This window comes from Sminthopsis crassicaudata, chromosome 6 (genome assembly GCF_048593235.1).
Source record: "Sminthopsis crassicaudata isolate SCR6 chromosome 6, ASM4859323v1, whole genome shotgun sequence".
Classification (NCBI taxonomy): Eukaryota; Metazoa; Chordata; class Mammalia; order Dasyuromorphia; family Dasyuridae; genus Sminthopsis; species Sminthopsis crassicaudata.
The window spans coordinates 1197359-1224498 of NC_133622.1; the positions used below are offsets into that span (position 1 = coordinate 1197359).

Consider the following 27140-nt stretch of genomic DNA (forward strand, 5'->3'; position numbering starts at 1 on the left):
TGGACAGAAGCTAATCCAGTATCGGTTAAACAAGTTAATTCTTCTAAACATATTTCCACGTTTATCATGCTGCACAAGAAAAAATCAGATCAAAAGGAAAAAATTGAGAAAGAAAAAAAAAACAAGCACGTAAACAACAACAACAAAAAATATGAAAACACTATTGTGATCCACACCTCTGCATGCACATGGCTCTCTCCATCAAAAGACTATTGGAAATGGCCTGAATCACTTCATTGTTGAAAAGAGCCTTATCCATTAGAGTTAATCATCATATAATCTTGTTATGTACAATGTTCTCTTGGTTCTGCTCACTTCACTCGGCATCAGTTCCTGTAAGTCTCTCCAGACCTGTCTGAAATCATCCTGTGATTGTTTCTTACAGAACAATGATAGTCTTCAACATTCATGTCCCATCATTTATTCAGCCATTCCCCAGCTGATGGGCATCCACTCAGTTTCCAGCTTTTTGCCACTACAAAAAGCATTGCCGCAAACATTTTTGCACATGTGGGTTCTTAACCTTTTTTTGGTTTCTCTTTGGGACCCAGTAGGGATCTCCATCAAAGGATATGCATGTGAACTTTTTAAACTATGTTTCCATATAATCAGTTTCCTTTGTAATTCTCTGAAATTTAGTTCATGCATTTATAAGCCTTGTTCTGAGAAGGGCTCCACAGGTTTCGCCAGACTGCCAGAGCCACCCACAGAGCACAAGAGATCAAGAACTTTAGAGTGAGAGCTTATTAGCATTTGCTAGGCACTGCTAACAAGCAAAAAGGAAGGAAGGAAAGGGGAAGGAAATAAGCATCGACATGCCTATTATGTGGCAGGATCTGTACTAAGCACATTACCATTATTCTCTTCTTTGATCATCATCATACCAACTCTGGAAAGGGAACGCTGTTGTTGTTCCCACTCATAATTAAGGAAGTCAAGGGAAAGAGTTTATATGACTTCGGTCAGAGTCACATGGCTAGCAAGTTTCTGAGACTAGATTTGAAATTGTGTCAAGGTAGCTGGGTGATTCAGTGCATACACTGCTAGCCCTGGAGTCAGAAGAGCTCTTCCTGAGTTCAAATCTGGCCTCAGGCACTTGCTAACAGTGCGACCCTGGGCAAGTCACTTAACTCTGTTTGCCTCAATTTCCTCATCTGTAAAATGAACCAGAGAAAGAAATAGCAAAGCATTCCAGGATATTTGTCAAGAAAACCCAAGATGGAGTCAAGAAAAACCAGTCATATATCAGAGTTAAAAATAGAACCAAAGAGATTAATTAGATCATCTTTACTATAGTCCACAGAAAAGCTCTGTGCTGGCTGCATTGTGACTAGAGAAAAGACAGATGTGGTCAAAGTTGGCTTAGTGGTGCATGTCTCTGATTCCAACTATGAGGAAACTAAACCTGCTGGAGCTCCTGAGCTCCAAATTACAATGGACTACGCTGCTGGGATGTTGGCACCTAAATGAAGAACTGATATGGTGAGGTCTCAAGTGATAGTCATGGTGATGGTGGTCCCTCCAGTTTGCCCAAAGAGGGACAAATTTGCTTACGTTGGAAAGAGCATATTGGCTCCCAGGGCGATTAGTAGCAGCTTTGCATCCAGGATTTGTAGCCACTGCATTTCAGCCTGGATGAACTGGGAGACTTAAGCTTAAACTTTTAAAAGGAAATTACATATCTGTCAGACTAGGAGGAGTCAGAAATGACCTTGAGATTTTTAACCTGAAAGACTGGACCAAAAATCAGCATCCTCAAAGACACAGTGGAGTTCCGAGAAGCTACAGCAGCTACATCAGTCTATGAGGCTGATGAGTGCAAGGGAAAGAATTCTCCTTTGCACGTGTGTTTAATATTCTTCCAGGAAGGGAGAAAGAGAGGGATTGACAGGGAAAGGAACAAGAAGAGCCAAGGGGGGTGAGTTTAGAGAGCAGGGTAGAGTTGAGATAACTACAATAAGGTAGAGATAAGGTCAAACCAGAGTAGGGAGGATGGACTGGGAGAAGAGGGAAGGATGAAAGAACTAGGTTTTCAGGTAAAGATGAAGAATGAATGACACAGAGGATGGGCTGCAAAGACAAGAGGTTATATAAGACAGAGGAATTGCACAGTGATGACTGAGGAGATGTGGGGATTCACAGCCATTGAAGAAATTCTGAACTTCATGATTAAATGTTTGAAAGGACATTAGTAAATCTGGTCTCAGACACTTAACACTTCCTAGCTGTGTGACCCTGGGCAAGTCACTTAACCCCAGCCTCAGGAAAAAAAAAAAGAAAGAAAGAAAGGACATTAGTGTAAATACTGAATTACCCAATGATGAGGTCAGGGATTGAGGTAAAGAGGAAGTTTGTAAGCCAGATAATAACCTCTTTTAAAAAAATGGGGAATGGTCTAGAAGCTGGTAGATGTCTACAGTAAGAATTTGAATAAAGCCATACAGAAAGCTACATCTATTGGCACTTGGTTGATATTTATCAACAACCCATTTATTTGTCTTGGCAAAGGGCTCCATTTGTTGGCTGGAAGATCTTGGGCAGTGCTGTTAACATCAAATAGAAATGGATCCCTGCACCTCCAAATTCTTAGAAAACCAGAAATTAACATTATCTGCATCATAATTTTTGTCTACTTTGTTAAACATTTCCTAAGTGCACTTAGTTTGTTTTGATGGCGAGTTTGACACCTCTAGCTTTAGCCTTCTGAGGTGGCTCCTTCCTTATTAAACAAGTCATTAGCTCCTTATCTTGGCATTCAAACCCCTTTGTAATATGGCCCCACATTACCTTTCCCGTATCTCACACTACCTCGATTCCCGCTTGCCTGCCAGCAGCCTCCTAGTTTCCATAGTTAAAATATTTCCAAAATTAAAACAGAAATTCTCATTTGCCAACAGAATCAGAAAATGTGATGCATAATGTCTTACCTAAAAATAAAGTTATAGTAGATAGAACAGCAAAGGCACAGCAGTGCTGACCCTGAAGCCAACTTCCTCTTTGCTCAAAATCCTTCTCAGCTTGGTAATCATTTTAATATTTATATAGAATTTGTGATAAAAGGGTTTTTGTAAAATGGTGGAAACTAAATGAATCTAGATGTCCCTTATTATGCTGTAGCAATACACTTGATAGAATGTATTGAACTCCAATAACAATGATAATAATAAATAGTTACCATAATAATAAACAATACTACTACTACTAATAATGACAGCACTTTCATGTTGACTATGAGATCATTAGTGTGATTGTTTTCATTCTCATACTACAAAGGAGGAAACTGAGGCATGAAAAATGAAGTAACTCGGCTAAAAGCTATTAAGTCAAAGATGTATGACTTGAATTCAAATCTTTTGACTCGAAGTTCATTGCATTCTCCTACTTCAAAAAAATATAGTCATTTGGATGCTTAGTCTAGTAATGAAAACAGAATGAAGCGGTACCTGAATCGAGTGGGAAGCATGTTGGTCTCAAAGATAATCAGATTTGACTTCAAATCACAACACTAGTTGTGTGGTCATGGGCAAAAGACTCCACATCTATGAACCTCTGTTTTCTCATTTGGCAGGAATGAGAGCTATGATGGCTTAAGTGGACAGAGTAATGCTGTCAGAGTAAAGAAATCCTGACCCTGGAACTTACTAGCCATATGATCGTGGGCAAATAAATCCATCACTCTGATCCTCAATTTACTCATTTGTAAAATGGGTATAACCATAGTTCCCTTTTCCAGAATTGCTGGGATATTTAAATGACAGCACATTTGTAAAGTATTTGATAAATGTCATCGCTCTTCATGTGAGCATCAGCTATTATTTTTCTCGTGTGTCTGAGCCTGGTCTCGTAACAGAGGCTTCCAGTAGCTGATACAAATCACTTCCTTTTCATTTCAGCCAGGTGATGTTGGCCAGCTGCAGATTTGGCTGAATGTCAAAATAAAGGGCTCAGATTGGAGGCGCAAGGGAAAGGTTTCCAGGAAGGAGGGTGGGAGTGAAAGGATGAGGTTTCCACCTGGCTGATGTGTCTACCCAAGCCTAGAGACAGACATCTGTGACTCCTGAAATATCAATTTTCACTGATAACAGTTTTTTGAGGGTGAGACACTATTGCTCTTGACATACTAACTCTGCCTCTCCAAAATGAGCACGGATTCACAGAGATCTCTGAGTAAACCAGGCTTGTGTTGGAAGGGCTGACATGCCCAAAGGAGCTCAGCTCTTTCCAACTTTTTCTACATATAATAAGGAAGATCTTGCTCTGTGGGGGAAAACCCTGATTCAAGGGCTTTCAGCTTTGTTTTAGGCAAGTGGACGGGCCTAGATCTGCCAGGAGAAAGCCTTGCTTTCTATTCCCACTCCAGACTCTTCCCAACTGTGTGAGCTGGGCAAGTCTTTTACTGTCTCAGCCTCATTTTCCTTATCTGTAAAATATTGATCATAATGGTATTTGCAAGGTTGTGATTATCGAGTGAAATTAATGTCAAGCACTTTGATAATGTGGAAGTTTTATATAAATTCTAGCTGTGCAAATTTAGAGGGAAGCTCCTCTTTCTTTCCTGAACTTCCTGTCTTTACTCTGTACCCCAAATCTGTGATGATGGACTCTGGAATAATCAAAATCTTGCATCATCTTGTGGTTTGAACTTCTTTAGTAAAACCTTCCAATTTTGACAGACTAGAGCCCAAGAAAGTCATAAGAGTGAGAGAATATGATGGTGAACGAAAGGGCTTAGGTCCCAGGATCCTGTCTGTGTCACCGGCTCTAGCATCAGACTTGTTTAGTGATCTTGGACATTTCTCTAAAAGATTCTGATATATGTAACTTGAGAATGTTGTTCTCAGTCATCTATATCTTGAGCTACAGAAAGCATCCTATGTTCCAGTTAATGGCATTTGTTGGATACTACTGTGTATTCAGCTCTAGTGGGATATTGTACTTTTCTCCTAGACTCTAGTCCCTCTGCTCCCATCCTAAGATACGAGAATAATCAGCATAGAGGCAAAAGGGACCTCAGAGGCCATCTTGTCCAACTTGCTCCCCATTAAGGTTCAATGACTTGGCCAAGATGACACAGGTAATGAATATCAAAGTAAGGATTTAAAACCAGAGACTGACTTAAAAGTCATTGTTCTTCTGATACAAGGCTGACTTTTGGTTTAAGGTCACATCATTATTTATTCAGATTATTTCAATATATAATCCCTGCCTCTAATATCTTCTCCTCCCATTCCATCCTTCCTACAATGCTAAATTAATCTTAGGCTTAAAAGTTTGTCAGATTTACCAAAGTTTGTCACTTTTCTCAAAAATCTTGAGGATCTTCCTGTTGCTTTGGGGATCAAATCTGAGCTCACTGATCTAATATTTGATTCCCTCCATAGGCTGGCTCTTTTCTGCATTTCCAGCATTACCTTTCACATCTTGAGGTTTCAATCAAAGTACATTCTTCTTTGCCCTTTAAATATACATTGCCTCCTAGTTTGGGTTTTTAGTCTCTCACATGAATATAATATTCCCTCTTTCTTTTTGTCTCTTTAATTTTTGATAATATAATGAAGATAAACTCAATAATCTATACTTTTTGAAACTATGTTTACGACTCAGTCTTCTCCCTTGGACCTCAAAGAATTATTTTATAGCTCGTTAGTGCAATTGTTATATTTGTGTTCACACTTAATCTGCTCATCCTAGATTATGTTTTATGAGAGTACACATTCTTATCTTACCTTTCTATTCCTCCATGCACCTAATACAGTGCTCTGCTCATAGTAGGTGCATAATGAGTGTAAGCTGACAAAACGAAAAAGAAGTAGATGATGATATCAGGAAGCATGTCTTTGGTGGGCTAATATTTGCATTGTCCAAATCTCTAAAAATATCTTAGAAGGAAATATACCTTCTGTTTGAGCATTGTGATTCAAACTTTGGGCCCCGTTAAAGTGAAAGAAAGCCTAATTGCAATGATATCTCTGCAATGCAGAGTTCCCTGGTGTTCTAAGGCAGTCTACTAAAAATTTCATTTGGTTTGCATAATCTACTGGAAAGCTTTTGGATAATCTGAATTCTTGACTGAAACAGATACTTATTAATTTATAGAATATAATGGGGGAAAAGCTAAATTTGGGTTAGGAGACTTGGGTCCAATCTTAACCCTAAAACTCGCTAGCTTTACTAGCTCATTCTGAGCCACTCATCAATCCTTAGATTCATTCAAAAAAAAGTTTTTCCAGGGACATTTTCTCTAAGTTTCAGAGGAGGTGCTAAGCTACTGCAGACTGAGTTTTCTTTTCTGGGCTTTTCTTACATCCGTGGACTCATCTAGTAAAACCAAACCAAAACAAACTAAATACCCATCCCCTCCTCCAAAGAACCTTATTTTTAGGTTTGCTGTGAAGAAATTCTGTAAACCTTAAAGCACTAAAAGTTTTTTTTAAATTAAAATATGATTGATGTCATGATTATTATTAATAACTTTGTGATTATATATGTTCAGTCTGTTTCATTTATAAGATTGTCTGGCACAGCATATATCTTACAAATGCTCTTTCTCTTTATGCAAATCAATTTCAATGTCACAAATCTTATATTGTCACAAATCTTGTATGATGACTCATTGAATTCCATGTTACATCTCTTACATTTTTCTTTTCTTTTTTTCTTTTCTCTCATTTTCTTTTGATCTTATTTTATAGTTTTTGTTCCTTTTTTTGTTTTTCTCTCTAGCATTCATTCTGTGGCCTTGATGACTCCAGTGAGCCAAGAATCCAGGTTGGTATCTTCTTCTGTTTGTGGAAAGTCTTTTTCAAAGGTCTTTAAAAAGTGTTTTGTACTTGGCTATTTTTATTCATTTTACAATTATTAAAAAGCTGACAACATTATGTAAAGTGAAATTATAGGGAGACTGTGCCTATGAAAATGTGGTGTCAATATTGCCTGAGATGGATGGGGAATTTGGAATTTGGAATAAAATGGTCAAAAGATCATTTACAGCACAAAAATGGAGTTAATTTTTTTAACCTGGTAGATGTAATACGGCTTTTCAATATTAAAATTTGATATCTTTGGTCAAGTGTATTATTTTCTTTGTACAATAGTAAATCTAGGTCCATAGAAAGAAAATAATATTGTTTTTCCTAGTTGCAGTAGGAATTTCATTTTTTTTAGCTGTATGTCCTGAAAAAAGTCACTCTTTTATGTTTTAATTTTCTCATCTGCAAATAGACATAATAGCACGATATTGATGGAGAAAACACTTTGGAAAATAATAAAATGCCAACTCATTTCTATCATTTGTTTCATTTAATATTTCTATGGATCTGTGAGCTTCAATAGTATAGATCTCAGCCCATCATGATTGTCCATCATGTGAAGCTCCTGGTCATGTCCTGTCATAAATGAACATAGGGTGCTGTGCTCTAAAAATCTTTCTAATGTGTGGGTGCCAGTGGCACATGAAGGTTTTTCATCAGTTTACAGTCATTCTTGCTATGTTTCAGATTCAAGTTTTCTTTCTGATCATATAATTCTCTGATGACATCCTTTATATTCCTTCAAAGTGACTTTAATGTGCTAAGTGCCTTTCCATTTCTCCTATGACCACTAGTAGCTACAACACGCTTTTGCCATTTCTGCCACTTAATGTCACAAATGAACCCAATCCATGTTTGCTATCCTGGGATTGTTACGTGAAATCAACATCGTTCTCCTTTTCACACAGGACCGAAAAAGAGCTTATGGAGCGAACGCCTAAGTGTTACTGCAGCTCAGCCCCCTCATCCAAAGACAAAGTCCTTCAACATCAACCCCTTCAAGCAGTGAATGAATGTCAACTGGACACAGCTTTAAAGTGACGAATTTTGGTGATGAAACTGTACAAGCCGCCTTTCAAACTGTAAGATGGACATTGCAAGTGGGGATTTTATAATGATAAGCAGCATTTTTTTTTATAGCAGACTGCATCATATGTCACCCTTCATCAACATAAAAAATGAACTTAATAAAGAAAACTTAAGTGCAATTACAAGGGATGAAGGGAATGAGAAACGGTCTACCAAGAGAAGTCCCTGCATTATTGGTCTCCATCCTGCATGCTTCCGACCAATGTGCTTTGCAGTTTCACCACTGGACACAAACTCTCTGAAATCTGTATATATATTTATCAATGACTAGCTAATTGTTAACAATGAAGTCTAGAGGAATTCTTTGAAGAGGACTCCAAAAATGAAAATTACATTTGACAACCCCCAATTAACAAATTTTCAATCACGCAGGTGCCTCTGGATCTAATTCCTGGGAAAGTCAAGTCAAAACTCTGGTAGAAACAGAGAGGGTGGTAAACAGGTTGGTTTGTGATGCTTTCGGGGAGCGGCTGGTTGCAGGGAAAGAACTTGGACCTGCTGGTCTCATTTTCAATCAGTTTACCATGACTATGCAAGGGCTATGTCAGTGATGCAAGGGACAGTCTCTTTAGAGCCAGGGAAAATGTTGAAAAAAGCAACACTGGAGCATTGTGATAGATGGAGGAGATGGAAGGGAGAAAATATGTACAATTTTTCTATTACATCTATGCCTCTTTCAGGATTCAAAGTAGATTTGAAGGGGAGGGGGGGAAGAGTTGCATCAGAGGTTGAGCTAAAGAATAAAAGGTCAAGTGAGGATATCGAGCAAAGGATTCAATATTTAACTAAATGTTTGACAAAAAACAGCCGTCTTCAGTGCAATTCACTTCACTCTATCATAAATAAACTCAAATCAATAAACTATTAATCAAGCAATGGATATTCAAGCATGAAAAATGAAACCATCCTTGTCCTCAAGAAACTTACAGTCCAATAGTGGATATGGCATATATATACACTGTGTCAAATGTAGAAAGAAAAGAGATGAAGGCCAAGGACAAAACTTTAAAGAACACACGTAGGGGCTCAGATGAAGTAGGTCATAAATATCTAGAAATTATATTTCCTATTGCTTGATGAAGGCTAGAAAGTAGCCCAGAGACATACCGCGAATGAATTTGGATGTCTTAAAGTAGTCGGAAGCTTCAGAAGAAGGATTGTGTTGTGGATGGATATGAGAAGGTAGAAAAAGACGAGTGCAGGAAAGCATTCTCAGAGAAGAGAAGATTTTTCTTCTAACACTATTGGTGAGGGTGGGAAAGGCAGCCATAGAACACCTGAGACAAAGGGAAACATTTCCTAGCGAAGAGTTAGGAAAGAGTCAGATGTTAGCAAATTCAGAGAACAATCTGATGATCATCAGCCACTTTTTGAACCTTGACCTTTGTGTGATATTGGGCACCTCACTTCACCTTTCTGGGCTTCAGCTTTCTCCTCTATAAAAATGCTGGTGGTAGAAGAACACAAGATGGTATCCTCAATCTTTTAAGCACTTGAGGGAAAAAAAAGAAAAAAAAATCAAGGCAAAAAACTAGTGATGTTGGAAGGTTTGTGATCATAAGGGAGAAAACAATGCAGAAATCTTCAGAGGTAAAGGATGTGACCTCCTATGAAAAGCAGCTTTATGGAAGATGTCAGGAAGCCAATATTTGTACCCTAAAGAGTCAAGGAAAGAAAATCCCAACGATTATTGAAAAAATTCAGCCTCACAGAAGCATCAAACGTATCCATGTAGGAGAGAGGGTTGAAACCAGCCTAGGCAATAAAATATTGTAGTGGTTTCGAAGTAAATGATTATTCATGAAACTAGGGGTCACACATATACAAAGATACAAACACACAGAAATTCCAACATAAGTGCACTTTTTAATCACAGACCTCAGTGGGAAAACTGAGGGAAACCAATGTCTTTGTTGGAAAATCGCCCCCAGGACACCTGAAGGAAATACTGGGAAAAGCAGTGAGTGAAAATAAACTTTGATTGCGTATGTCAGAAACTGAGGGATCAAAAGGGCTTTATTGAGTCAAACTCTGTCAGTAAACCTTAGGGGAGGGGGAAAAAAAGCACAATTATTGTATACAGAAACTGATTTTCTCTAATATCTCAACATCATATGGGCACTATCAGGGTGCATGATGACCTCCTGGGGGAAAAAAGCAGGAAACAGGAAGCAGGTTTGTAATCATCCTTTTTTTGCTCTTCCTAATAATAAGTGGGCTTAAGGCATGCAAGTTTAGTGTTGTTTTTTAAAGGCATAAGTGATCATTCTCTACAGTTTATTGGATCATCTGAACTCTTGGTTTTTGTGGCCTTGATGACTGGGCTCTGCTCTCCTGACCCATTTTTTTCTTTCTCATTGTTCATCATTCACTCATGAAGCATTTAAGTGAGCCCATGGCAGGCGGCACATTGCACTTGTACTGGGTGAAAATGCCGGGTTTGGGTAAGATGTACTCCCCTTCCTTTTGGAACTTGCTCCTAAACATCAGCTCACATGTCAGTTTGCTCTCGCTGTTATGTATACATACACACACTATATATATTTCAATATATAGAGACCTATGTAGAGTATGTGTATATGTGTGTATACAGGTACACATACACGCATATGTGTGTATATGTATGGAGTAGTGGGCACAGAGAGTAGACAACCACTGTGGCTAGAGAAGCTAGTATGTACAGAAGAGAAATGGAGAGGGGGAAAGGTTGTCAGGTTGCAGAAACAAACTAGGGCCGGTTTAGGGAGAGCCTTAAATGCCCTGCTGAGCAGTCTGTACTTTCTCTTTAGGTTTTCCAGAGGAGCACTTAAGGAGGGGAAGCAATGCATATACTGAAAGCTTCATTTTATATCTTTGTGCATATGTTCACATATTTACTGAAATAAATAATGCATCATGCCAGAAGCTCCACTTGAACTTTTTTTGTTCATGCACTTAGGTTTTCTAGGGCAACTAGAAGCTTCTTTGCAATCTGAGACCTTTGGTAAATTAGCCAGAGTTGCTTAATTCCATTTGGGGGTGGAATGAAAGTCCAGCGTGCTGAGCTCACATCGGGTCAATTCTCCCTTTGCATGAGAAATTTCTGCTCTCAACTCTTGATGTGATTAGCCATGTAGAGAGTGGTCCTTGTCCTCCATCCTACAGGGTACAAAACCTGAACTTCAGTATATGCAGATACCAGTAGTATCTAAAGCGAGCTGTAAGAAACCGAGTCTCACAATGAATCATGGTTCGTGTCTTGCCATGTTAGCCAATTAAATGTGCATATTTTTCAATTTTTTTTTCTGAGGAAATTGTGCAGTGATGCAGAAAGAAACAATGCACTAGAGGGAGAGATCTGGGATTTAATGGTCATTGTGGTGCTAATAACTGGTGAATTTGGGGCGCCTGAATTCCTTCCTTTGGGTTAGAATTTCCTCCCCTGAAAAATCAGAGTTTTAATTGAACTCTAAGACCTCTTTCAGATCTGAGATTCCATCACAAAGTGATGTGAAAGTTATGACTATTGAGCAAGTAGAAAGGCGGCCTCTGAACCCGGACTATTCCTTCTGGCATACTGGGTAAAGTCAAGGCATTTAACGTTTCGGTAATCTAGGCAATTCTCTAAGTCCATAAATCATAAGAAAATGCCAACCTGAATTAGCAAAGGAAGTTTCCTCGTCTCAGAGGAGTGGATATCAGCGAAATCATAGGTGCAGGACCTATCTCCCACATAAATTCTCCAAATTCCAAATAATTTTGACTATGAATAAGTGATGTTTATGCTTAAATATTTTATGGAATTTGTAATTTCTTTGCTATGGCATTCTCTCCAGTAATGCAGATCTCAACCCATTTTGAATTCTCATCCATGTGTTTTTGTAGCAGCTCTTCACTTTATCATCACAAACAAAAAACCCCCAATCCATTCATAAAAATCGGAGTGCTTTCTAGGACTTTTTAATCTTTTGTAGGAAACTGGAATAACTTTCTGGTTATCCATATGGGGAACAATACAATGGGATCATCCATTTCTTTGTACTAGATATTGTACCTTTCTTAAAGAAGCTTGAGGTTGTCTGGGTCTCTTCTGACTGCCATTTTCACTGATGGCTCACATTGCGTTTACAGTAAGTTAAGATCCCTCAGATTCTGCATATGTACGGCCATCCAGCCACATCTGCCATCTCTTAAACTTGTGAGATTCATTTTTAAAAAGTCATCTAGGCTTTATCCAATTCACACTAAGCCTTACCAATCCAAAGACTGATCCATGAATCTTGGTACTCAAGCTTTTCTAATAAGTTCATTGAACCATTAACAATTTCTCTATGATTGTGGCTATTCAGTGTGTTCCAAAAGCATATAAATGTACTGTCTTCTGCCCCATGTCTCTCCACTTTAGTACGAGAGACTGATAACATGCTTTGCTAAACATAGATAAACTAGAATGATAGAATTTCCCTATTTGCTACTCTTAGAATTCTTTTTATAAGTTCAATGTATTGATTACAGTATAAATCCTCTTTCTCCCCAAATCAAAATTTATACAAAACGTCTTGTATAGAGGATAATCAGTTAAGGAATAGAACTGGGGATGTTCGGCCTGAAGAATAGGTTTAGGGGTATTTGAAGAGCTGAGAATGCAGGTCAACAATACGATCTATGATGACACATCAGAAGTTGTGTGCAGTGTCTGGAGTTTTCCTGACAAGATGCCTTGCTCCAGGTGTCTCCAGGTGCCTGATGATTGAGTATTATGAGGAAAGCCCAAAGTTTGCCCCTATGTTTTAGACTGTACATATGAATAATCATATTTTTGAAAAAAGTCAAGGAGCCTAAATCTCTCAGTCAGCATTGGAGACTCAGTGTAGATATGTCTTGTCAAATATCTATCTTGCCCCAAAAGATAAATAGTCAGAAATGTCTAGTGTTGGTGCAAAGATGTGTTGTAGAGGAAAACATCCAAAATAAAGTCAGAAATAAAGAGAGAGATGAGGAAAACAACTTTATATTAATCTGTTAAAATATTTCCCTGGGTGAATCTATTCCTATTTAATTCTTACTCTTATATTTTGTTCAATGTACACACATTTCTGTTTTCAAAGACATCTTTTCAGGGATGCAGTAGCCCACATGCTCAGATGACATAATTGACCCAGAGCAATTGAAGAAATTCCAAATTAGCAAAGAGGTGGACACTAGAAATATTAGATAATATCAGCAGTGCCAAAATGTGTATTCATTGAAATTGTATTCTTCACACTTTATCCTTCTATTATAGTTTGAGTGCCTTTTTAAATTTAAATTCTATTCCCCAATTCTCCATTCCCATTCTGTCTTCCTTTAGCAGTGAGCCTAATGGTCCTTAACCAGTAAGCAGTAAATGGTGTTCAATTCTTTGTTGCGGTAACATGACTATTTCTTCCTTATTTTTGTTATTATGTATTTATTGATGCATTTTGCTTTGTCACATTAATTTCCTGACTGTATCCCTTCCTTCTCTCTTACTCAGCAAGGCACCTCTTAAAACAAAGAATTAAAAATGAAAACATACACACACACACACACACACACACACACACACACACGCACACACACCCAGAGCTTTGCAAAACCAGACTACACATTGACCATGACTAACAAAATATGAATTGCTACCACACCAATAATCTTCCACCTATATAGTAAAGATATAATAGTTCATCAAACTAGAGCTGGAAAAGACCTCAGATATAATTTAGTCAAATCCCTCATTTTAAACATTAGGAAACTGAGCCTCAGAGAGGTCGTCACTTGGCCAAGGTCACCTGTGTTGTAAACATCAGCGGTAGAAGCATTTTCTCATCTCACCCATTGTTCTTTCACCTTTCATAGGTACGTTCATTGTTTATGGTGTTGTTGTTTTTTCCTTATTCTTCTTGCCTCATTCTGCATCGGTTCATATAAATAACCTCCTGGTTATTTTCTGAATTTATATTTGTCATTTTGGGGGGTAACTTAATAATATGTCACAACATTTATGTGCAATGTCTTTAGCCATTCCTCAGTTGAGGAGCTCCTACTTTTTTCTAGCTCATTACAACTACAGAATGTACTGTAATTAGTATTTTGGTATGTGTGTAACCTTGTATTGTTTATATATAGACAAGGAAGACATGACTTAATCAATGATGTCTTTGATCCATGTATGTGACAAACATTGTATAAACGCCTTCTGTTTGCAATTCATTGTATGCCAAGTTCCAAGGGAGAGAAAAAAGATAAATAAAAGAGAGGGCTTCTGCATTTATGTAGCTTCCAGCCTCAGCAGGAAAAGGGGGTGATATATACAGATAAAACAAGCAGAATCACAAAACTTGAGAATTGTAAATGACCTCATTTAGTCCAAATCATGCATGAATGGAGTCCTTACTTTAACAAAATAGATCAAGTTCAGTACTGGGATGGAAAGACCAGAAGAGAAACTGATCTTTTCCGGTTGCGATTGGGAAGCTTCATGAGGGGCATGCTGGTAAAGTTGAGTTTTGAAAGCTGGGTGGGATGGCTGGAGAATGGATGTGGCTGGTGACCCCAGGTGAGAAAGCAGAAGTATTCAGGACCCATTTGAGGACAGCAAGCAATGTGGTTTGTGTGCAATGAAGAATATAAATGGGTAAGTTGTATAATTCTGCATGTTGGTTTTTATATGAAAACTTCCAACTTTTAGAATGATGTTCTAAGCCATTTGTAGATGCCCAGATCCTGAACTGACAGCTTAGGCCAGCCTGGACAGGCTTGTTGGGTAGATGTGATGCTGTTTATGTCCTATTCCGTTCCCTTGGCATATCCATTGACTTTCTCCTGAGCTCTGCTCCTGAGACTTCCCCAACTTACACAGAGAAGAGAAATGAGACCCCCAGCCCTGACATTAACAGAACGATAGGTGATCATTTAGATTCCCATCCTTGCTTTCAGCTTTCTATCCTTGAGTCCCTACTCCATGTGGAATCAGGGACCCAGGTTCTAAATTTGGCTCTGTGACTTTGGATAACTCGCTTCTCCTGGCCTCATTTGGCTCATCAAAGGCTCTTTCTAAGTCTAGAATTTGCTATTTGCTATTCTCTTCCAGGTCTAATGTTCTGTGATCTGGATTCTAAGTAGAGTAACTAGTTCCCTGAAAATTGAGAACATTGGCTATGGACCCTCTTGCCTTTTTTTCTGACATTTGATGTTGTCATTGTGTGCAATCATTTATTCAAATCATAGCTCAAACTCTTTTTCTGTACAATATTATCTATTACCAGACCATATAAGGGCCACTGATGCAATAACAAAAACCAATTAGGACATAAAAGTAATGTGAATAAAAAATGGAATGCATTAGTAGAGTCATTTCCATTACGCCCACACAAGTAGATGAAAGTTCTTCTGGACTCTAGGAAGATGATATTATAAACCCCGAATGCTCTCAGATAACCCTTCAAGCTTCCAAGACTCATAACTCACTTAGTAAAAGTTTAGTGTTATCTGCTTCATGGAATTCTGTAGGAAGAATTCTTGAAGAAAGAATGGGTCTGCTGACCTCACATGGTATCATAGAGTCTGTGAAATCCTCTCAATTTGTCTGTAGGATCATCACGATTTTTATGATATTCTAGGGATCAGGGATGCTATGGACTGTAGTGTTGCATAGCCTCCACCTTCTATATTCTAATTTCAGCTGCAACCAGCATATTTCATGTCTATTTCTATTTCCCATCACTTTAGCAGCCTCACTTTTTATTTTTGCCCTTTTTTGATGCACCAAACTTTTCCTGCCCCCTTTCCAAGTTCAAATTATGAGACAAATCTTAAATTAGACACAAGACTCCATGACATTTTGCATTTGGGGAGATTTTTTCAATGAATCACATTTTCTTTTCCTTGTTATTTTGGGAACTTGAAAATATACTGGAGAGGATCTATTACGAGCAACCTCCTTCTCTCTTCTCTGTGGGTCCCATTTTTCTTACCTCTAAAACACAGAGGTTGAACTCGGGGCCACTAGGATCCCTTCTTGCTCTAAATCTCTAACTCGGTGATCTATAGGGAAGAGGTCATAAGAGGTGGAACAACAATCTGTGTTATTTGGAGGATAGCCACCTTGTCCCATGTTTCCCAAATCCTTTCAAATAAGAAGCAACTATTTGTTCCACCCAAAGGGGAGCCTTGCTGTAGGAAATGAAGATATCTTAATAAAAGGCCTTTTTGCTCTGATTTCTTCAGAAGAAAAATCATGGGATTTCCCCCTTAAAGAACCAACTTCATTTAGTAGTAGAAATTAGTGCCCAAGTCACTGAGCCACCTTGACACTCAACTTCTCTACCTATAAAATGGGAATAATCACTACACTAACAGTCTCATGGGAGGATGCTCACTCTCAGTTGAAGAAATATTTGGCATGAAAAAAAAAACAAGGGCTTCTGGCTTCTAACTTCTCGTAATCCCTACAAGCTTGAATAACTTTCCTTTAATTCCTCCGTATCCGTGCTTTGAAATAAAATCAAAGTATCTTTCCTCTTGCCTCTCAGGGGCAGCACGGTTAAGTTTTGATTCTCTCTAGCTCTAAGTGTATGGTTCAATTCAACCACTTAATTCTCCATGAATTTATTAAACATTCACAATGTGCCAGAAGCTGTGGATACAGATGTGAAAGGGAAGCAGAGGAATGCCATTCCAATTGGAGAATCATTATCTTGGAGAATGTGGAGAACTTACCGGTTTCAGCAGAGAAGGAAGTCCTAGAACTTAGAGGCATTGTGGTATATTGGAAAGTACTGACGACTTTGCAATCGGTCACTTCCTGTCAGTCTCAGTTTCTTCATCTATAAAATGGGACTAATATACCTACCTCAAAGGGCTTATGTGAGGACAGTCCCTTGTAACACTTAAGGGCCATTTAGAAATCCAAAGTCAGATTTTTCTTGTTACAAAGTATACTGAATGCATGCTATTAATGGGATTTGTCATTTGTATCGCAAACAACAAAATTCTATGTAACTATGGGATATTATTGTTCTCTGTTGAGAGATTAAAAAAAACACATCTCATAAACTGAGAATGGTAGCTTTTCCCCCTTCTGTATCTACTAGGCCATTTGGTTTGCAGTCTAAAGGGTTATTCCTTCTGCCTGTTGCTTTTAGTGACTTTTGCTGTAAACTGTTGGGCTGTAAAATGAGAGGCCTTCATTCATATTTTATGGCTTTTGCTCAATGAAACGTAAGTTCACTCATCAATATTCAACATGTTATTTCAGTCAACAAAGAATCAACTAAGAACTAAGGGTTTGGAGAAGATACCAAGCACTCTCTAAGAGAAACACATTTGTTGGCAATTTCCTGGATCTTGCTCCGAGTTTGGACCTAAGAATTATTTCTGGGATGGATGCTTCAGCACATGGAGGGAAGGAAAGAAAGTTCCGTTATCATGTTAAAGCACCGACTGAAGACAAATTTGACACTATGAATCTTAATGTTAAAATCGACACTTCCTGGGTCTTCCAGGATGCAGAAGATGCTGATGATGCACACAGTGGTCTTTCTGAAGAAGGAGCAAAGAGCAGCGAGGAAGATGCTGGAAATCTTAAAAAACAGCTGGAAACATCGGAGCAAAAGTTGAGAACAGCTGTTGAGAAGCATGTGAAGTCCGAGTCTCGGCTTAGGAACAGGTAAATATGCTATTTTGATTTGTTTTTTTAGAAATTTAACCCCCATAATCAGTTTTTTTGTATTATAACTTCAAAAGCCTATCATCTAGTATAAATTATACAGTGCAAAGGTTGTGCCTGATAGTTAATTTTCTAGTACATAGAGGAATGATGGTGATAAGAATACTTCCGTGCACAAGAAAGAAGAAATGCAAAATGGGCATGCTCTGTGATGGGGTGATGACTAGATGCTCGGGATGGACAGGATCACAGACTTTCCGAGCAATATGGGCTGTGAAATGACAAAACTGAAAATAACAAATCTTAGAACTGAAATATTAGCTTGGGGAGGGACCTTGGGATGTTGAGCATAGAAAGTCTGAGCCAGATAGGATGTTCGACCCTAAAATATTAGAGCTGGAAGGAACTTTGGAACATAGCAAGTAGATTAGAGAAGTTGGAAGGCATGTGAGAACAGTGTTAGAGCTAAAATCAGTTTTAGCGATCCTCTCATTTTATCGTTGTGCAGAGAAGGGGACTGAGATCCAAATCCCTTACCCACAGGCATGCGATGAGTTCGTGGCAGAACTGAGACTCTGACAGGCCATGTGATTCTCATCCTGTGTCCTTTGTAATATACCACGATGTCCCCCTGCTTCACTGGAGGCATCTTTGGGCAGCAGAGAGGGGGAAGGGAAGGAGAAGAAAATAAACATCTAGACAGTGCTTGCTGTGGGCCAAGCATGGGCCAAACCATTTTTAAACAAATAGCATCTCATCTGATCCTCACAACCCCCCTGTGAGGTACGTGCAGCTCGCCATTTTACAATTGAGGAAAGGAATGTATTGCCAGAGCTGGAAGTTATTTGGCCAGGGTCAGACAAGCTGGGAAGTGTGAGCATCGGGATTGGAACTCGCTTCAGATGAGGACTCCACCAGTTGCTAAAGGACTTAGAGAGCACTGGGTTTGGCATCCAGGAAGTCTCAGCGTCAGTGGCTTTGTGCTCCTGGTCTAATCCCCCTCACCCCAGCACAGGTGTTAGATCCAAATGAGACACTATAAAAGAAGGCTTTGCAAACCTCAGAGCCCCTCAGTGTGAGAGTGGCAGTGAGGGCGATGATGTGACAATGACAACGAGATTGCCTCTTTAGTCTGTCCCCCAGACTGGAAGCCTGGCTGCCTGATTCCTTGGGCCACTAGCAAGTGGCTAGGACAGCAGCACCAGCCAGAGAGAACTCAGCTTAGGGAAGGACTCCATCCAGTAGCACTTCTAGGTTCAGAGAGCCTGCTGTGCTCTGGGCAGGGCCAGATGAAGAAAGTGCAGCTCCAGCTCCAGCTGAGACCAAAGTGCTTATTGTATGATGGTAATGAAATGAAAGGAAAATCGTCAGTTATGAGTTTGGGACAGAGATAATTCTTGTAGAGAGATTTGAGATCATCTTGAGTGAGAAAAAGAGGTGACTAGACATTGAGGGAAGAAAATGACAGCCTCAGAGAATGGGGTGCTTCAGGATCTTTGCAACTATTAGGCTACATTACAAAGCACCAATAAAAGCAACTAATCCAATATTCATCGCTTAAATGTCATAGGATTGAAGAGCTGGAGCTTTCGGAGCAGAAGCTTCTTCAAAGGGTCAGTCATCTGAATGCCCAAGTGTACCAGGAAGAAAATGCCTATCTTCAAGCCAAAGAGAAACTTGAGGAGATTCAGGAAGAGCTGACAGATCTGGTAACTTCTCCCCCTTTCCCCTCTGTGTTTGTGTTACCTGGAAATTGAACAGCAGACACTTTGAAAAGCTAGAGCTTGGTGCAGAGGAAACGGTCCTGGCCTGGGCTCCTGCCTCAATTATGTTTATGTGATCTTGGACCTATCATTTCACAGACTATAAAATTGGGGATTTAGAATTGGGAGGAATTGAGGGCTATTTGGTCCAACTCACCTCCAGTTGCAGATGGGAAACTGAGGATCACATTAGACAACTGACTCCCCAGGATCATGAAAGTAGTGTGTGCATGAGCAAAGGCTTGAAACCAAGTTATCTGATGCCAACTTCAGTGTCCCTATGTAGATCACACTTCTTTCATCTATACAATGAAAGTCAGACTAGAATACTATTATACTAGGTATTATGCTAGAATACAGAAGAAAGGTAGAATCCTCTTTTTTACTCTAAAATCTAATATTAGTTGGGAGGAAGCATGGTCAATAGAAAGAACACTGGGTTTGAAGACAGAGAAATGGGGTTCAGAGCACATGACCTTAGGTGAGTGTTCTTAGCTTCCTTTCAGTTTCATTATTCTTTACTCTGTGTTCTATGTTCTTTTCTAAATTGGATATTATGAGTTCTCAGATTCTTCTAATTTGTAAAAATCTATGGACTGAGATCATTTTTTGGAGCTCATATTTCATATTCATTGTTCCAAGTGTTCTGACATTCCATATTCTATATTCTCAGGCCTTTTCCAGGTCTATTATTCCACACTCAAACGGCAACTCAAGCTCTGGCATCATATGTTCTGTCCCAAGAACCCTTCCTGAACTGACATCCTGCGTTGTAAGGTCCTTTCTAGGTCGAACATTTTCCGTTCCACGGCCCTTGGAGCAGCTCCGACTTTTTCTGATCCCTCATCCTCTTCTGTTTGTAACACTGGGTGTCTCTTCTATTTCTGATATTCTGCTATCCATGCTTCATGTTCCAGGGACCTTCTAGCTATGGCATTCCATGCCAAAAACAAGCAAAATGTTCTGAATGAGCTTACCTTCTAATAGAGGAGGGCACCAAACTAAAGGGAGCTGAAAAGGATGGTGAGAAGAAAGGAACTAGCACAGGAGCAGGGCGGCAAAGTTCTGGGAGTTAGACGTAGAGCTAATAGGGAATGAAGCATGGCTGGCCTGGACCCACTCCCAGAAGTTTCAGAGAGTCTGATTTCTGTTCACTCTAAAGAAAAAACATTTTCTAACAAGGACAAGTATCCTCAAGTGGGAAACTGATGGCTTTTCAGCCCTGGTGATTTAAAAAAAAGTCAGAGGATCACTTGATAGTGATGTTTCAGAAGGAATTATTGTCAGAATTCATTTTCCTAAAGTTTCTTCCGTCAGTAGCTAGATGGCAGTAGATAGAGCATGAGGTCTAGAGTCAATAAGAGCTAAATCCAAATCTGGCCTCAGACACTTACTAGCTCTGGGACCCTGGACAAATCATTTAATTGTTTGCCTCAGTTTCTTCATCTGTAAGATGAGCTGGAAAAAGAAATAGCAAACCAGTCTAGTGTATTTGCCCAAACAAACCCAAAACCCCAAATATAATTGAATTTGTAATTCAATAATAATTGAATATAGACATAAATGAAAAAGTTAGTTATTTCAATTAGCTGCACATTACTGAACTTTTTGACCTCTTTCTTCCTCTATAAAATAAAAATAACGTCTGATCTAAGCTTGCTGGATGGTTCCAAGAAAAGTGCTTTGCAGATTTGAGTTGCTGTTAATATTTTTTTCCAGGTAGAAGAGACTGAGAGAGCTCGGTGGGCCCAAAGAGAAAAACTTCAGCAGTTTCAGGAGCAGTTGCACAGGAAAGATGAGGAAGTACAGAACCTGCTTGCATCCTTTGAGCATTATAAGCAGAACCAAAGGCAGCAAATGGCCATGGTGAGAGAGCAGGAAGGCTTCCTCAAGGGGCAGGTGCTCCGGCTGGAGGAGGAAGCCCAACGGCTCCGGGAGGCCACCGTTTCCCTGATGACTGAGCTTGAAGCAGGGGGAAGCCAAGACTGGGATTCCCAGTCAGCGTTCCCATTGGAAAAGAGCCGAGTCGAGCCGTGGTATATTGGGGAAGATCTGGCCGAACTCCGGGCTTTCTTAGAAGCGGGTGAGCGCCAGGCTCGGAGACAACTGGCTGCTCTGCAGCAAAGCCTAATGGCCCTTCTTGCTAAAGAGGAGAGCAACAACCAAGAGAAGGAGAAAATCCTGCATCAGCTTCAGGAGCACCGGGACACGGTGCTCCATCTTGTCATGAACAAGCTGGAGGATTTCCGAGGTCTAGGGCCAGAGGGGCCGAAGGGAGAGCCAGCTAATGGCCTGCAAGCTGAGCTGGGAGCCGAGGTAATAAGTGAGACCAGACATGGAACACCGCCCAAAAAGGGTGGCCACGTGGTAGGTAAAGAAGGATGTGAGCACAAATGTGTTTACTTAGAATGTTTTTTAGACACATCTACTAGGAAGTCACATTTCTATACTAGGAATTATTTGGGGAAGGGAAAAGAATAAAAAAAAATAAGTACCTACTATGTGACAGAGACTGTGATAAGAACTTTTATGATTTTTATTTGATCCTTAATTTGGAAGGTAGATGCTCTTATTATTCCCATTTTCCAGTAGAAAACTGAGGCAGGCAGAGTTTAACATTCCCAGGGTCACATAGCAAATAAATGTCTGAAAGTAGATTTGAAAGCAGGTCTTCTGGACTCAGGCCCAGAAATTTTATCCACTATTACCCTGCTGCCCAGGATACGTGATATATGACCCCTGCTCTTTTGGAACTTAAAGTTTAGTGGGAGAAAATAATAGCAACAACAATAAAATTAATGATAATGCCTGATTTTTACTTAATAACTAAGGCTTTATAACAATCCCTTGAGGCAGGTTATTATCCCTTTATATACATTATAAAACTGATGCACAATAAGGCTTGTAGCTTACCCAGGCATAGCTGTGAAGTATCTCCAGTGAGTTTCTGACCGAGATCTTCTTTGCTCCAAGTGCAACCCTCTATCCCTATGTCCAGAGTGAGCTTATGTGAAGCAAAGAACTCAATGCCATATGAAAGTACCTGCCCCACTGCGTGGTGCAAACTGTGAGTTCTCTTAAGAAGCCAAAGGAAAGGGAGTTTAATGAGAGCTTCAGGGGAGTCTTCCCAGAAGAGGAAATGGTACTTGAGCAGGACCTTGGACAGCGCACAGAGTTTTAGAAAACTGGAGGAATTTAAGGGACAGCCACTGAGAGAAAGGGAAGTCACCAAAGTGGTCATAAATATTGGAACTGTTGAGATTAGCACATTTCATTAGGGCAGCTGCCCTGGGAATTTTATTTTCTTGGTTTTTAAAGCATACATTTGTTAGCAAGTCACTCATAAAATACGCAATTCTTACTTGTCCAACAAAATAAAGAAACTAAAACATGACTAAAATTAGTTTTTTAAAATTAATAATTAAGTTTGATTCAAATATAGAGACAGGACTCAGACTTTTGGTTTCCTGTATACAAAAAACTCTGGGTTGAGGAAACTCCCTTGAACAATGTAGATTGGGACCTGATAAGCAATTGATAGTCTTAGAGAGTTATTTAGAGGAGAAGGGTCAAAATCCTGAGTGCAACAATCCCAATTAAAATGGAAGTAGAAAAAAATTTAAACTGAGTAAATAGAAATACAGTGCCACACAGAGAATGTTGATTGGTGCTTTTCGGATTCAATATGCAACTGCGGGGATCTATTTTTGTTTGAGTATGATAACAGTGACCTTGAGTGGCTTGAAGAAGCTGAATGACTTGTCGAAGATCACACATCTTAGTCATCAGAGGAGAAACCTGGGTCTTCCTCATCTTGCTCTATCCATTAGAAGATGCTTTGTCTCAATTTAAAAATACACTTTGAAATTTGGGATATAAATATCATTTTTTGGAAACGATATCTGTAGGTACAGCTTGAATTCCAGCTCTGGCAAATGCACGTTCTGTGTTGTTGGGGAAGTCACTTTTCTTAGTGATAAAGGGAGGAGCAGGTTGAGTCCTTATTGGTTTCTTCCACATCTTTATCTAGGATCTCATAGCTGGATAGTATGCTGGACCCAAAGTCAGGAGTACTTTCCCCTTTGGTTTAAAGTTTGGGACTCCATTTGGGAAAGGGGGTTGAGAAGTAGCCTCTCTCCTACCTTGGCAGAAAACTTCTATCTATAGCGTTAGTCAACTGAAGAGTAGCTGAGCAAGGTATGGGGGGCTTAGACCTTCTTTCTCCAAGATTTACTGGGGCCAGGGAATAGGAGGCTCCTGGTGGAAGAGTGGTCTGGGAGCTACAGATTCAGATAATTTCCAGATTAAGAGGATTTAGAGTTCACATAACCCATGTCAGACCCAGAAAATAACTCCAACTAGAACATACCCAACCAGTGGGCACTGTCTTTCTTAAAGATGGTCAGTGAAGGGGAGCTCATGACTTCTAGAGGCAGCTCATTCCACTCCCAGAAAGCCCTATTTGTAAGGATATTGTCCTCTGCAAGGAAGATTTACAACAAGAAGTTGCACTCATAAGGACAATTACCAGAAACAGATGCTCATCCATTGGTTAAGTGATTGGGCCCCAGTGCCGAGAGAAATGTTTTTGCCCTCCAAGAATAAGCCACCTTTTTAGCCTTGCCACTCTCAGTGAAATCCACTTTTCTCATTCAGTGTAACCAGACAGACCCCTAGTGGCAAGAGGAGGCATCTGAGGGCTCCATACAAAGAGCCTTGCCTCTGCTTCCTGCAAAGCCTTTGCATCCATTTCTTAGCTCTCACTAGCAGAGTTGGGACAGAAAATGGCAAACTTGGAGAATAAGACATTATTGAGTTGCACAAACATGGGAGAAAAAGGCGTTGTGTGTGAAAGTAGAAAGTGTGTGGTGTAAGAAGTCAAGAATGTTGAGTCATTGTGACTGTTCATTCATTCATTCATTCATCTCTGACTCTTCATGTCCACATTTGGAGTTTTCTTGGCAAAAACACTGATCAGTCATTTCTTCTCCATCTCATTCTACAGATTAGGAGACTGAAGCAAACAGGGCGAAGTGACTTGTGTGGGGGCCCACATAGCTAGTAAAGATGTAAGGCCAGATTTGAGTTCAGAAAAATGAACTTTCTTAACTTCAGACCTTGCAGGACTCTACTACTGTACCATCTAGCTTCTCAAAAATGTTGGACAAACACTGGACCAGGGTCACACGAGGCCCACAATTCACCTGACTGTGGTTAAACTAGATTGTAAGATAATTGGAGGATGTTTACCAAAAGAAATAAAAATCCAATAAAGCATAGATAATATTACACCTTAAAACGAAGTCAATATATACTCTGGAGAGATCTTTATGTAGTGGGTGAGGGGTCCCATTTCACTTTGAGTTTGACCCCACTACTCAAAGCTATATCATTAACTCCCTATGCAGCCTAGAATAAACCACTTCCCCACTGTGGACTTCAGGTTCCTTGTCTATAAAATGAAATAAGTGACCTAGGTGAGCCCTTGATCCACTTTCAGCTCCAACTTTCTATATTGTAAGCTTCCTTTGAGATCTCCATTGATTCTTGTGCTAATTTTCTAAGAATCTGAGATTTTTTTTTATTATAAAAATTTTTGACAGTATATATGCATGAGTAATTTTTTTATAACATTATCCCTTGTAATCATTTTTCCAAATTTTCCCCTCCCTCCCTCTCCTCCCTCCCCCCGATGGCAGGTAATCCCATACATTTTACATGTGTTACAGCATAACCTAGATACAATATATGTGTGTAAATACCATTTTCTTGTTGCACGTTAAGTATTAGATTCCGAAGGTGTAAGTAACCTGGGCAGACAGACAGTAGTGCTAACAATATTTACATTCACTTCCCAGTGTTCCTTCTCTGGGTGTAGCTACCTCTGTCCATCATTGGTCAGCTGGAAGTGAGTTGGCTCTTCTTTATGTTGAAGATTTCCCCTTCCATCAGAATACATCCTCATACAGTATTGTTGTTGAAGTGTACAGTGATCTTCTGGTTCTGCTCATTTCACTCAGCATCAGTTGATGTAAATCTCTCCAGGCCTCTCTGTATTCCTCCTGCTGGTCATTTCTTACAGAACAATAATATTCCATAACCTTCATATACCATAATTTACCCAGCCATTCTCCAATGGATGGGCATCCGTTCAGTTTCCAGTTTCTAGCCACTACGAAAAGAGCTGCCACAAACATTTTAGCACATACAGGTCCCTTTCCCCTTCTCAGTATTTCTTTGGGATATAAGCCCAATAGCAGCAATGCTGGATCAAAGGGTATGCACAGTTTGATAACTTTTTGGGCATAAGAACCTGAGATTGTGAACACATTTGAGCACCTTTTAAAATTAAGCTGCTAGCCTATATGAGAACTAAATCAAGAAAGGACGCAAGGTTGCTCGCTTTTGAAAACTCTCACAATTCAAAATAATTACTGTCAGAAGGCTGCCATGTAGAGAGGGCACCTTGAGTGTGGAGTGCTGGGCAAGTGCCAGGTCTGCAGAAGAAGCCAGATTTCTTCTCAGGCTTCATTACCAAGACTCTGGCCAAGTGTGGAGATGGGGAACTAAGGCATCTGATTTGTGGTTCAAGTATTTAGTCAAATAGCAGGTGCCAAATCAATGTCACAAAGAGCTTCATGAGGAGAAGAAGCAACTCTGCTAGCAGGCAAGATCAGGGCAAGGGCCAACCTGAATCACAAGGTAGCCTGGGTCCGAATCATGGGGAAGAGGCCATTCACTGTGAAGGGGAGTGAGTCAGTGACAAGAGCAATTGTAGATTTCTTTTAATGGGGGCCATGCGGTACCATGCTTTAAAGCACCCAAGGAACTATCAGATTTGACGTTTGATTCTGGATTCTCCAAGCACCTGCTAAATAGAATTGCTGCAGCAAGTCATTTAACTCAGATAAATCCTAACAAGTCTGAAGGAACATATGTAGTATGTATGTATGTATAATTATATACATATATATACATACACATGTATAAACACACATATGTATATATATTTGCGAGTATCTGTTTATACACACACACACATATATATATGTGTGCATGTGTGTATATATATATAGTGGATTAATATTAGATATGTATATATATCCAATTGGATTTTGGGATCAAATATATATATGCATATATATATCTTCCAGTAAGATTAAAATCCTTTGGAAGGAGAAAGAGAACTGCACATGGCGAGGTTAGACTCTCCCTGAGTAGTTATGACTGGAGAGATAGAGAGTCCTGACCCCAGAATCAGGAAAACTTGAGTTCAAATTCAGCCTCCAATATTTACTAGCTAAGTGACCCCAGGCAAATCAATTAATTGTTTTTTACCTCAGTATCCTCATTTATATAATGGGCATAATACTGAACACTTAATTAAAAGTCAGATTTTCAAATAGATTTTCTTCTTCTTTTTTTTTTTTTTTCTTTTTACTCTTTAAAAAAGTTTTTTTTTGTATTAAGGGATAGCTCTGGGGGAGGGTCAGAGGGATGACAAATGGTGATGTACTGATAATAACAATCATATTTAAGTGCTTTAGTAATGTTATCTTATTTGATCTGCATAACAACCCCAGAATCTACTCTTATACCCATTAACCAGATAAGGAAATTGAGGCTGACAGATTTAATGACTTGCTCAGGGTCACACAGCTAGTATCAATTAGTAGATTTGATTTTAGGTCTTTTTGACTCCAGGTTTAGTGCTCTATCCCCTGTTTTTTAAAAACAAAAATTACCAATAAATTTATTTTAAAGAAAATAAACGTAACAATAAATGATAGATTGGCCAGTAATTGATTGCTC

The 27140-nt window shown here is 39.4% G+C and overlaps 2 protein-coding genes across 10 annotated transcripts in view; both read left to right on the plus strand.

The window, feature by feature from the left end:
- The window catches only part of JAKMIP1 (janus kinase and microtubule interacting protein 1), a 224442-nt gene extending 208063 nt beyond the window's left edge, over positions 1 to 16379 (plus strand). For 2 of the 3 annotated variants that reach the window (XM_074275075.1, XM_074275076.1), the window contains 2 exons: positions 6724 to 6768; positions 7718 to 16379. In XM_074275075.1, coding sequence (XP_074131176.1) covers positions 6724 to 6768; positions 7718 to 7750 — 78 coding nt within the window. In that variant the 3' untranslated portion in view covers positions 7751 to 16379. Of the gene's footprint in view, positions 1 to 6692; positions 6769 to 7717 lie in introns of all 3 variants that reach the window. The other variant, XM_074275077.1, reaches the window with a different exon arrangement.
- Positions 16380 to 16464: 85 nt separating this feature from the next.
- Positions 16465 to 27140, plus strand: part of C6H4orf50 (chromosome 6 C4orf50 homolog) — a 64855-nt gene continuing 54179 nt past the window's right edge. For 6 of the 7 annotated variants that reach the window (XM_074274131.1, XM_074274130.1, XM_074274134.1 and 3 more), the window contains exons 1-3: positions 16465 to 17565; positions 19136 to 19274; positions 21048 to 21695. In XM_074274131.1, coding sequence (XP_074130232.1) covers positions 17279 to 17565; positions 19136 to 19274; positions 21048 to 21695 — 1074 coding nt within the window. In that variant the 5' untranslated portion in view covers positions 16465 to 17278. The remainder of the gene's footprint in view (positions 17566 to 19135; positions 19275 to 21047; positions 21696 to 27140) is intronic. The other variant, XM_074274132.1, reaches the window with a different exon arrangement.